Source organism: Podarcis erhardii (genome assembly GCF_964252035.2).
Source record: "Podarcis erhardii genome assembly, chromosome: 17".
Classification (NCBI taxonomy): Eukaryota; Metazoa; Chordata; class Lepidosauria; order Squamata; family Lacertidae; genus Podarcis; species Podarcis erhardii.
In genome coordinates, this window is record NC_138515.1 from 8,980,069 (window position 1) to 8,993,207 (window position 13,139).

General features: G+C 47.8%; 1 protein-coding gene across 7 annotated transcripts in view; it reads left to right on the forward strand.

Annotated features, from left to right (window-relative positions):
* Positions 1-11,624, forward strand: part of PNPLA6 (patatin like domain 6, lysophospholipase) — an 86,155-nt gene extending 74,531 nt beyond the window's left edge. For all 7 annotated transcript variants that reach the window (XM_081844796.1, XM_081844799.1, XM_081844800.1 and 4 more), the window contains 6 exons: positions 3,328-3,476; positions 5,277-5,429; positions 6,545-6,661; positions 8,623-8,719; positions 9,302-9,417; positions 10,716-11,624. In XM_081844796.1, the coding sequence (XP_081700922.1) occupies positions 3,328-3,476; positions 5,277-5,429; positions 6,545-6,661; positions 8,623-8,719; positions 9,302-9,417; positions 10,716-10,793 (710 nt within the window). In that variant the 3' untranslated portion in view covers positions 10,794-11,624. The remainder of the gene's footprint in view (positions 1-3,327; positions 3,477-5,276; positions 5,430-6,544; positions 6,662-8,622; positions 8,720-9,301; positions 9,418-10,715) is intronic.
* Positions 11,625-13,139: the final 1,515 nt, after the last annotated feature.

Below are 13,139 nucleotides of genomic sequence, written 5' to 3' on the forward strand. Positions count from 1 at the left end.
TAAGAACTTTGCTTCAGGATGAGAACAGAAATCGCGTGGCGGCAGCAGGAGGCCCCATTAGCTAAAGTGGTACCTCAGGTTAAGAACAGTTTCAGGTTAAGAACGGACCTCCAGAACGAATTAAGTTCTTAACCCGAGGTACCACTGTAATAATAATAATAATAATAATTTTTTATTTATACCCCGCCCTGCCCAGTTTAAAAACCGGGCTCAGGGCGGCTAACAGCAAATATAAAACATTGATTAAAATGAGACTTAGAAACAGCATAAAATACAACATAAAATGCAGCATCAATATCAATAAAATTCAAAAATTCAGGGGTGATTTTTTTGGGGAGGGGGGGGGGTGCCCAGTCAGTAGACATCAAATGATCACCAGGGCTAACTGGCCAAGTTTGTCCTATTAGGGCCAGCAAGGAGACCAGGGAAGAATTTAAATGTGGGATCCCAGAAAGGGTTTCTTCGTAGAAAAGGAAAGGGAAAAGGGAATAGAGGATCAGGCTAATTCAAATTGAAGGCCAGGCGGAATAGCTCTGTCTTACAGGCCCTGCGGAAGGAGATCAAGTCCTGCAGGGCCCTAGTCCCGTGGGACAGAGCACCAGGTCGGAGCCATCACTGAAGCCATTGGCTCAAGTACTACCCTCCGGAGCAGGAGAAAACCAGCTTTCTCCATCTTCCACGGGACAGCCCTTGAGATATTTGAAGATAGCTATTAGCTCTCAGTTTCCTCTTTTCTCATCTTGTCCCACTGCTTCAGGTGGTTTGCTTCTCTGAATGAATAACAACAGTTTGTTTTTGTTTAAAAAATCATGTCACATCAACAACAGGAGAAACTTCCAGCCAGCATACAACCAAAAGGGCTGAAAGGGCTGAGAAAATACAAGGGGGTTTCACTCACACACAAAAAAACTCCAAGCAGAACAGCATTGGCACCAGCAGAGTCTCCCAGGGGAGCACATTCTAAATCTGGGGCACCATAACCAAGAAAGCCTTGTGCCAGATTGTTCATTTTACATTTCCAATACAATGTTTTCATTTTATCTCTGCAGCTAATTAGGACTAACATTTTTGTACACCATCCACCTATGAGCATCTCCTGTTCAAGTCCCATTCGGTGTTCCAGGAAAATGATGCCCCTACGCCAATCAGGATTTCTTTTTAAAAAGCGTTGGATGTCTCTTAGGAACTAATAGTCACGCCACAGAAAAATCCCTTTGGAGCCTTTGCACATCTCAGATTTGGGACACCTCAACCAGGAGGGCCCTATCCTGAATTGCTAGGCATTGCCCATTGCTTAAAAAAAAAAAAAAACCAATCACAATCCTTGGCTGTAATAATGGAGGAATAAAACCCAGAACAAAACATGGGTCTTCCTCAAAAGCTGTCACACAGTTCAGAACAAAGAGGCTGCCTGATTATGGTCCCTCGTTCCCCTGTGCCAATTATCTGATGCAAATTCTCCCCAATCACTCTGGAACTGTTGTTGATCACAGAGCAAAAAACATAGGGCACAAGATTATATATATATATATATGCCTTTATGTTTTCCCCTCTGTCACTGATGGGAGCCCAGGTGGGCAGGATTTTCAGTTGGGAAAGGGTTAAAAGAACCTTTCCGCCTCAGTCTCAGTTCATATCAGCCCTGTCCGAAAGCGTGACTACTTTTAGCAAAAGGAAGACGACGCTAGAAGATGGGATGGTGACTCTTCCGCACTGCACTTAGTTTGGCTCTGAGCATTCACCAAACTATAATTCCCAGATTTCCTCCCAGGTTTGCACTGCAGGTGGACTTATGACGGGTTACTTCCTATTAAGCCCAATGCCTGCACTGCAAGAGGCAGGTATGTAACACGGTAGAAGGAAAATGTGGGCGTCCTTTTGTTCTCAAGATCTTGTGCAGCAATGCCCACTCCGGAGCAACGGCTGGGCCGCAAGGCAGCCCTTTCAAAAGTCATTTCCCGTAGGCTACTGCATGTTGCTGGACATGTGTGTTTCTGCTTCTGGTCTATTGCTGAACTCTCTCTTAACACTTATCCTTTCCCAGCCTTTGTAAAATTCAGACTCGTGGTTTTTCTTCCTCTGATCAGTGGAGCTGACGCACACTCGTATTTTCTTCCTTTCGTATCTCAGGAAGGGCTGTTGATGTGTTCCGGGTCTTCTTTTATCTGTGTAGCCTTTGTCTGATCTTCCCCCTGCCCTGTTCCCCCATTCTCAGCTTCCCTCCAGATTTGTGATAACGAGCTCTGGTTGCAACCTCCCGGACGAGGTCATCTCAGTGCGGATGCTTCCCCCAAGCTGCCTTGGTATTGTCCGATGCTTCTGTCCTTGCAGCCTTAGTTTTCTGTGCTTGCAGCACCCGATTGGCCTGATTGACTGGTGCTCAGCTGCAACCAGAGCTCTTCTGATGGCTGAGCAATAAAAGCCATGTTCTGATACCAGAACAGATTATGCGTTATTTCAATATATTCTGCTTCTGATGATTACACAGGAGTTGCAAAGAATCTCCCCCTCTAAAACATTTCCCTCTCCTTAGCCACTCAGCACCTTCAGAGATGTCACCATTCACTGCCCATGTGGTTGTTTTTCTAAATGTATTCAACACCATATGGGCTAGAAACATTTTAAAGAAAGTTCAGAATGCTGAATCCAATTCTATACTAGACATTAAACTCAGTGGATGCCAGTTTAGACTTTTCTTCAAACCACATGTGAGCAAGATGTTGAATCCGAATCAGGAATTTTTTTAAAAGAAATGGTTGAAAACCATTTTGCAAACCTGATTAAATAATGATTTAGCATCCCTGGATGTTAAATTTCATGTTCTTTCATTTCCTAGAGCTTATAGGAAGGGAGTCTGGCTTGGCTCGGCTACCTTAACTGCCCCTCTGCAAGCTATGCTGCCGTCCCTCCAATTCAGGCAGGCCGGTAAGCTTAAGCTGTCTTGCTAAGCGAAGCCGAGGGAGACGTTGGCCTTGTTTTCTGGCTCGCTTTTCCCTTCTCCAAAAACCAATGGAGAAAAGAGATGGAGCTGTCTTGTGAGGCTGCTTAGCTAGTGGCCCAAATTTTCGGCATCTTTAATAGCTGTGTGGCAAAAAGGAGATTCCGCAGGTGACTCCAGCGACTCTTCCATCCACTCACAGAGAGGTTTGAGATGAGAGAGATTCCCCTTCTGCAACTCGGGGTACCGGCAACGCTCTGCCCTCTCCCACCGCAGCTCTCTGATATTGTTGTGATGCCCTTAGGCATCTCCTCTGGCCCATCCCTTCCGAAATCCAGGTTGCTTCCATCTCCCTGAGGCATCTCTCTCTCTTTCTCCTCTTGATGCAGCTGACATTGCCCGCAACATGGGAGCCAAGACGGTGATTGCCATCGATGTGGGTAGTCAGGATGAAACAGACCTGTGCAACTACGGAGACTGCCTGTCCGGTTGGTGGCTGCTTTGGAAGCGCCTCAACCCCTGGGCTGAAAAGGTCAAGGTAAGGCCACCCCACAACTTCCTGGTGAAGATTCCTGTCTGGGTGGGGCTCATAAGTTACCAATCTGTCACAACATTCTTCTTCCTAGGCTTTCAAAAGTTGTTGAATCTCTTGTTTGTTGTCTAGAAAGCACAAATCAAGAAGAAGTCCTCCCCCTTAGCATCGCTTCCAAGATAATAACTCTAATAATGCATTTTAGGACCTTTTCAAATATTGTTGGAGGGGTGGTCCTCTAAATGCATAGATCTTTTCTTTGTGAGGAATCCAGTGACTTTTTTGCGCAGGAATGCCAATGTAAATAGCAAAACATTAATAACTCACATTACTGCTTTTATATGTGGCGATATAGAACTAGATGATTAGGGACGCGGGTGGCGCTGTGGTCTAAACCACTGAGCCTCTTGGGCCTGTGGATCAGAAGGTTGGCGGTTCAAATCCCCACCACGGGTGAGCTCCCGTTGCTCTGTCCCAGCTCCTGTCAACCTAGCAGTTCGAAAGCACACCAGTGCAAGTAGATAAATAGGTACTGCTGTGACAGGAAAGTAAACAGTGTTTCCGTGCGCTCTGGTTTCCGTCACGGTGTGACAGAATGTGGCAGCTAGACTGGTGACTGGGAGTGGCCACCGATTGGGTCTGCGTTGCTCCGGGACAGGAGGAAGGAAGTCGAATGACACCAAGTTGGTTCAAAGAAAGAGTTTATTCTGCTCTCCGGATAGCAGAAGGCACTTGCGTGATCAAGTCCACAGCAAGTCCGAAGAAATGACAAGTTTCATGCAGTATATATATCCTCCAGGCACCTCTCCCCCTTCCCCAGCCACGTCAGCTTGTACACGCAGGTTGACATCACAGATGTTCCTGCTCCGGCACTCTTAACCATAAAAAGGATTTCCTTCCTGAACTCCTGACCATAAAAGGATATTCCTGTTCCTACTCTTATCTTGGAGGCAGAGGTCACCATTTCCGAGAACACACTCTGGCATTAGGTCTGCGCATCTTTGTGGTCAGCCCATAAGATAAGGCACACACACATCATCCCTGCTGTACTGGAGCTTGGCAAGGTCACTCATTGCCGCCACGGACTGATAAGGGAGAGAGCTTTGTTCTTGTTATGGATTTGCTCAACGGCTCAAGTTTATGCATTTTAGCTAAGGAAAAATAGGGATTTTGGTGCAGTTTAAAACTGCCTGCACAGTCAGTTTTTGGGTTTTGGGAAACCCATTCCTTCAAGACCACATAACACCAGTCCTAAAAAACCTACATTGGCTCCCAGTACATTTCCAAGCACAAATCAAAGTGTTGGTGCTGACCTTTAAAGCTCTAAACAGCCTCGGCCCAGTATACCTGAAGGATATCCCCATCGTTCAGCCCAGACACTAAGGTCCAGCGCTGATGGCCTTCTGGCGGTTCCCTCACTTTGAGAAGTGAAGTTACAGGGAACCAGGCAGAGGGCCTTCTCGGTAGTGGTGCCCGCCCTGTGGAACGCCCTCCCATCAGATGTCAAATAAATAAACAACTACCTGACTTAGGAAACATCTGAAGGCAGCCCTGTTTAGGGAAGTTTTTAATGTTTGGTGTTTTATTGTGTTTTTAATATTCTGTGCCCAGAGTGGCTGGGGAAACCCAGCCAGATGGGTGGGGTATAAATAAATTATTATTGTTGTTACTATTATTATTATTCCTTGCACTACACAAGGTTTTGGGGGAAACAGGGAATTGGGAAATGGCCAGAGGGAAAACACACACACACACAGGCACCTTGTCTCTTTGTGGCCACAGAGTGCCTTTGCCCTTTCCTTCCAGGTGCCCGACATGGCCGAAATCCAGTCTCGCCTGGCCTATGTCTCTTGCGTGAGGCAGCTGGAGGTGGTGAAGAGCAGTTCGTACTGTGAGTACATCCGCCCTCCCATCGATCGCTTCAAAACCATGGACTTCGGCAAGTTTGATGAAATCTATGTGAGTCCTGGGACCCCAGCTGGGCCTGTAAACATCCTTAGATATCAGGAGGGTCGTCCAATCATAATGGCTGCCAAGGGCAGGAGGACAGCCTCGTCCTGCTGACCCACAGAGCTGGAAGGGGCCAACTCTCTGATCAGGAGAGAGGGATAGTTACAGTGTTCCTGGCGAGAAATCTGTTCTTCCTTTTCGGAAGGCTAAACCTCTCCAGACCACGCATACCTCCTTAGGAGAGCAGTTGAGCCTTGGAAGGTTCAATCTAAACCTGTTGTAAGCTGTGTTTTCACAGTGCTCAAATTCTTGAAAGAAAGATGTCAGGCCTCCTGGCCGCTGACGAAAGATTGGCAGCATCTCCAGTTGCCGGGTGGGGTGCAAATTAATCGCCAGCCCCGGAAATTGTGCTCATCTCCTTGAAACTCTTTTGGAGTCCTTTCATTTATTTATTTGGTTTTTCGAATTACAGTCTTACAATCACATAGCCAACATACACCAAACAAGATTCCTCGGAATCTCCTGGACTTCCCTCCTCCCCTTTGTGGGTCCTATTGCTAGTCATTTCCTCCTGCATCTTTTATAATACTCCACATCTTTTACATCTCCATTATATCCAAAATTCACCATTAAACTACAAGTGTTGTTCCAATCCTGCTAACATATTTAAGTGTTTACAATGGTTTTTAAGATAAATTATAAATTTTCCCCATTCTTTATTTAAAAATCTAAGTTAAGTTATAAATTTTCCCATTCTTTATTAAAATTTTGGTCTTCCTGGTTTCTGATTCTTCCGGTCATTTAAGCCATTTCGGCATAATCCATCGATTTAATCTTCCATTCTTCTCTATTTGGGACTTTATCTTCTTTCCACCTCTGGGCCAATAACCTCCGAGTCCTTGGATGCTCTTTAAAGTTTCTTCACTGTTTTGTATGACAAGGGACCCCCACCCCACCCACACGTTTGTTTCAAATTCTGTGTGATGTGTCATTTCTATGGCAACTGTAATCTCCAGTCAAAAGGTCTTGGGGTCTGCTGCAAAACCCCCAGAAGGAACCCTCTTGAAACTTCCCTATAAACCCAGGAAACTCTGAATTGACTTTCCTCTGCCCTTCTCCCATAGGACGTAGGGTACCAGCATGGGAAGGTGGTGTTTGACGGCTGGTGCCGTGGCGACATCATCGAAAAAATGGTCAAGGATCGGCATTCGGCAGACTTCTATGAGAGTAAACGCATGGATGTAAGTGTGGGGATGGGGGATTGGGGATTCGGAAGGAGCCAAAACAGCCCTCACCTGGGGCCCTTTCTGCTGGGCCCAGTTCTGGTTGCCTCGACTCAAAAAGGGTACGGAAGAGCTGGAAAATTCAGGAAAGGGCAGCTGAGAAGTTTTTAATGTTTGATGTTTTATCATGTTTTTAATATTCTGTTGGGAGCCGCCCAGAGCAGCTGGAACAGAAGCCCCGTGAAGGAAGGTTGCAGCGTTTGGGATTTTTCAGTTTAGGGAAAAGACGAGTCAGCGATTACACAATATAAGTTTGCAAAATGATACACAGTACAGTCATACCTTGGGTTGAAGTAGCTTCGGGATAAGTATTTTCGGGTTGTGTGCTGTGCATGCACTCATGCACGCGCAGACAGTCAAAATGACGTCACATGCATGCACATTGTATAATTTATTTACGGCTATTAGCCCATGAAATATGTACAAACATAAAAGCACAGAAGCATAAAAACCAATACATCTAACAACAGAAGGGGAACAACATGATGCAAGGGTGGGTCATTGAGCAGTGACAAATAACAGCTTGGGGCCCAAAAAGATCCAAGGGACGGTTCACAGAAAAAGGAGAACTGGAGACGAGATCCGTCATGCACTCTCATCATAACTGTCCGATTAGTTTTTGTTGTTGTTATTGTTTTTTGGTGGTTTTTGTGTGTGAGATAACCGCATTCAGGAATCTCGCCACCTGCAGAGTTACAGAAGGATCTGTATCCTGCAAGAGCAGTGCGGCATGTGACTCAACAGGCCTGCCAACCAAGCGCAGTAAAGCAGGACCCAGGAATTTAGTCCTGGCTATGCTATGTAAGGGACAGTTGAACATTATATGTTCAAACTCAACCATCTGACAATTAATCACACGCATGCACAGAAGCAGTGAATCGCAACCCACGCGAACGCGGGTTGCATTCGCTTCTGGGTGAGGACAGGGCTCCGGAATGGATCCCGTTCGCATCCAGAGGTACCACTGTATGGAGAAGGCAGATAGAGAAAAATTTCTCTCATAATTAATGCTCAAACTCGTGGACGTCAAACGAAGCCAAACGTTGGAAGATCCAGGACGGATAAAAGAAAGGAGTTCTTCATGCAGCATTTAGTTAAATTATGGAAATGATTCCCACAGGAGTCACTAATGGCCCCCAACATAGATGGCTTTAAAAGAGGATTAGGCCGATTCGTGGAGGAGAGGGCTGTCAGTGGCTACTTGCCAGGGTGGCTATGGTCTGCTCTCCACAGTTGGAGGCAATAAATGCTTCTGAATACCAGTGTATTCAGTGTATTCTTGTGCTCAGGCCCTGCCTGTGGGTTTCCCACAAGCCACTGTGAGTATAGGATGCTGGACTCGATAGGCTGTCGGCCTGATCCGACAGGCTCTTCCTATAGACTTAAGTTCTTAGCTCCAGGCCCCACTTTATGCAAAATAAGAAAGTGTCACTCAAAATATTGGACGTAGGACCTTTTGTGACAGGGCAGAAAATAAATCCAAATATGTAAATAAACAAATATTCCCTACTGGAATGATTTGCTTCCAAACTAGGGAACGTTTTGCAGGCAGAACACCAACCACCCTCATGTTGTATCTGCTAATTACAGTTGTACTTTGGAAGTCAAACAGCTTAGTTCTTGAATGTTTTGTCTCCCGAATACCACACCCCTGGAAGTGTCTTGCGGTTTGTGAACTAATTTTGGAAGCCAAACATCTGACGGGACTTCCGTGGCTTCCAATTGGCTGCAGGAGCTTCCTGCAACCAATCGGACGCCGTGCTTTGGTTTCCGAATTTTTGGAAGTGGAACGGACTTCTGGAACGGATTCCGTTCCACTTCCAAGGTACGGCTGTACTGGCACACACAACTTCTCCACCACCTCTGTGTTGTGCGAAGACAGTCTCAGCTGCTCTGGCAACTTCCTTTCCTTTCCTCAGGTACTGATGTGTCCCAGCGCAGGATTCACAGACCTGGCTGAGATTGTGTCCCGTATCGAGCCAGCCAAGAGCTACCTGTCAGACAGCTATGCCGATGGTGAGTACTTATCGCTTAGCAGGTTCAACTTAGTTCAGGTCCCGCTTTTAGCAATGGACTCGGGATGCTTCCAGCTGGAGGTATTTGTGAGCAGAATGTGGCATGCCTGGCACCACAGTTCCCATGTACATCAAGTTAGCAAGTATATCTTTTAGAAGACATCTGAAGGCAGCCCTGTTTAGGGAAGCTTTTAATGTTGGATGCATTACTGTATTTTAATATTTTGTTGGAATCCGCCCAAAGTGGCTGGGGAAGCCCAGCCAAATGGGCGGGCTATAAATAAATTATTATTATTATTATTATTTATTATTATTATCTCTATGTACATCAAGTAACCAGTGGCAAGACTTAGCAAGGTTTGCTGGTGTTTGTTTTATCTCGCTCTTTCGTGCACACAAGCACACACACACACACACACAAATAGGATGTGTGAGCACACCTGGAAATTTACAAAAATCCCACACTAGGGGATTAGGAGCTGCGGTGGCAGCAGTGGGAGGTTTGGCTGAGGGAAGGGTACTGCTTTTTGTACAGCAACCAAAACCACAGCAATGAAGCTTCTTCTGTGTGCCTGCAAACCAGGGGAAGAGTCAGACTACTTGACTGAGTACGAGGACGAAGGAATGGACACCGTGCGAGAAGAAGAAGGGCAGGAGCTGCTCTTTGCCCCAGCAGAGCCGAATGCTGTCTTTGAAACAGTAAGTTGCCAAAGTACTCTGAGTATGTGAAAGTACTATGAAAATGTTCGTCTGTAGCTATAGATAAACGAAATAGGTTTCCTCCGACTGTAAGGGCCAGCCTGTGCAGGGGAGCCAAATTCTAGCCTTGAATGCTAGAGGGGGACATGGCCTTCTTTTTCCTGGGTCAGGGGCATCCAAGGCTGCCCAACTGCTCATTTCTTGCTTGGGGCATCTTCACCAGCAAAACTGTCCTGCTGGTGCAGAGCATCTTTCAGGGCCTGGATGGAGGAGGAATGGTGGGGACTGACCCCTCCTCTTCCTGAACCTTCCCGAGAAGAGGAGGACAGTATAGATTTAGAACAGCGGTTTGCAGAAGCGCATAGTTCAGAGGCTGCAGTGGGGAGAAGCTGGGAAATATTGGGAGAGGAACAGCAGGAAGAAGAAGCAGACCAGGGGAGAGACAGCTGACAGACTCAGTGTCTTCAGAAAGCATGCCAGACCCCCTCCGCCCGCAAGGACCCAGCATGCATTGAGAATAGTGGAACAGAAAGCTCAGAGGCAGAAAGCACAGATCAACCGGCACAGGGATGACGTAGAATAGGAGAGACAGAGGGGTGGGGCTTTACTCCGAGCAACGCCATTACTGCAATATAGAGACACTTTCCAAGCCTCTCTCTGTGTTTATTGAATAAAGGACTTGGTAAGAACTCTTCTAGAGGGACGTGGGTGGCGCTGTGGGTTAAACCACAGAGCCTAGGACTTGCGGTTCTGTGGTCAGCGGTTCGAATCCCCATGACGGGGTGAGCTCCCGTTGCTCGGCCCCTGCTCCTGCCAACCTAGCAGTTCAAAAGCACGTCAAAGTGCAAGTAGAGAAATAGGTACCACTCCGGCGGGAAGGTAAACAGCGTTTCTGTGTGCTGCTCTGGTTCGCCAGAAGCGGCTTGGTCATGCTGGCCACATGACCCGGAAGCTGTATGTCGGCTCCCTTGGCCAATAAAGCGAGATGAGCACCACAACCCCAGAGTCGGCCACGACTGGACCTAATGGTCAGGGGTCCATTTACCCTTTAAGAACTCTTCTTGTTGTCTACTCCTTGGCTGCCCACTGTGGGAGGGATCAGATTCCCTTGAAGCCTGACAGCATCCCACTGGTGCCTCTGCCATGATGGCAAGGTTTCTGTTCTCCTGCCAGATGGCCCCGCAGTTGCCATGCCTTCGATACCTGATCGTGTCCTGAATGTCACATCAAGTCAATGCCTCTCTGCGGTTCTCTTCCATAAACGCTGGTTTCACAGCAGCATTTCCCCCTTCTTTCAGGATGAGGAAAAGAGCCTACGATATCGCCGTGGAACTCATCAGGAAGCCGCTGCCCTTCCGACTACCCCCACCCCCTGAGAGGGGTGCTGCTACTTGAGCTAGAGAAACTGAGACCAAACCTTGCACTTGCCCTCCTGGAAGTTGCAGCAAGGAGCCCTCCAGATCACACCGTTTGTAACTTTTGCCGCCTGGCTGGCAGCCACACTGGCATCCCTGCAGGGCCCTGGTGTGCTCCTTGATCCTCTTGCGCCACGCCAGAAGGTGACCCGCTGGACGGAACTGTAGACCTCCCAGCACAAACCGAAGGATGCTGCCAAGCAGATGTTGATCACAGTTACCTGCCCAGGTGTGGGGATGGAGCCGGCCACTCTGGCGCCCGGGTGCATTCAGGGTTCCTTGGCTGGACCGCTGCCTTTCTCCTCCAGCTTTCCCCTACTTAAAACAGCCCTGAAGTGGGCCGGAGAGTGGGGAAGGGGAGGAGAGGGCAGCATTTTACTTACACTACACTCCATTTTTAGGAAGGGGCCAGGGAAAAGACGTTGCAGATTCCTCCTGCATTGGCCTAGTACCACAAGGGACCGGTTTCGAATCCTGCCCGTCCCCAGGCAGTGCCCTTTTAGGCCAACCAGCTTAGGGAGGGATCTTGCACAGTGACCTGACAAAAGGAGGCTCTCTCCGATGCTGAGCGTTCTTAGTCAAAGCATTAACAGTTATGGAAGAAGCACCGCCGTGAATAGGGTACAGAAACATACCTTGTTCCTATGTTGACTTAACTTAATCCTGCTTTGAGCTGAGCCCTGACACTCCTTGGCATTTATGTTCCTAGCCTGCCTGAGGTTTCAGGCTGTGGCCGCACAGACTGTTCTTTATTTTATATTTAAAAAGGGAAAAAAAGAAATGAATGAAAAACCCACTTTTCCTTTGCTTTGGATTTACAGGGAAGAAATACAGAGTTTATGTTTGGCGGGGAGGGGGGTGTTTATCATGCACTGTATTTATTCATTCCCTTTCCCCTTGGGATGCAAAAGTGCTGCCCATGTGGTTGTCTGGCAGACCCCCATCCAGGCCTTGGCCAGACCCAGGTCTGCTCATCTGCATTCAAACCATACATATCCTGGGACCATAAAGTATTACAAGAAAACAGAGGCGCCAAGTTGCCCCCAAGATTGAGGGGGCCTAGCGTGAATGGCTCCCCTAGATTTGGCATGCCTGCAAGGAAAACTCTGTGGGGGGGGGAGGGGGGAAGCACAGCGATTATCGCCTTCAAAGCCACCCTTCGAAGATCATGCAAAAGCATTCTGCAAAAAAGGAGCTTTCAAGGTAGGCAGCTGACAGGGAGGGCAATAGAAAGGGCAATTGATTTCTTATGCTGCTGACATCATCATCATCATTATTAGAATTAGAATTTATATACCGCCCTATACCTGAGGGTCTCAGGGTGGTTCACAGAATAAAATCAAGATATAAAACCACAAAATACCTAATAAAAACAACAACCCAAACCACATTTTTAAAGGACGTAGGATGTAAATTGGATCAACCAAAGGCCTGCTTAAAAAGGAACGTTTTTGCCTGGTGTCTAATGAAGGCGCCAGGCGAACTTCCCTGGGGAGAGCATTCCACAGACGGGGAGCCACTGCAGAGAAGACCCTGTTCTCGTGTTGCCGACCTCTCAAGGAGGAGGCACATGAAGGAGGGCCTCGGAAGATGATCTCAGAGTCCGGGTAGGTTCATATGGAAAGAGGCGGTCCTTGAGATATTGCAGTCCCGAGCTGCTTAGAAATGCAATAAATAGAAATGCATACTAGAAAAGCAATAGCAGTGGGCAGTGGAGATAAAGATCAGGCTGCCAGGTGGCAGGAATAGAGCCTGAAAAGGTTGGATGTCGAAGCTTGGCTCCAGCCTCTGGGATTCTGTGCTTGGATGGCACTTTGTGTATGTATGCCTGTGTGTGACTGATTGTCAGCAGTGCAGCCAGCTGGGTGGAAAGGGGGACAGGACACAGGGCTGGAGAAGTGATAAGAGGCACACGGCCACCGGGGCAGCTGGCTGTTTCCGCCACCTCTTCTGATTCTGGGCTTGACTTCTTGGCATCGGGCAAGAACCAGGCTGCTGATTAGACAGAGGCAGCTTCCTGTGCAGGCCCAAGACAGGGTGTGCAATGTGCTTTTCCTGCCCATCTTGTGCACCCAGGATCTTCCCTTCCGGCCTGGCACTCAAATAAACACTTAGCAGCCTCTCCCCCTTTTGCTGACCCCCAACCTCTAGTGCAGGGGGTGGGTATCTAACCTTTGTCTTTCCAGATGTCCCTGAACTACCATTTCCATTGTCCCTGACCATTGACCATGCAGGCCAGGGCTCCTGGGGTGGAAACGAGGGGGCTCATATGAGCCACCACTACCCAGGAAGCAACATGGACTGATT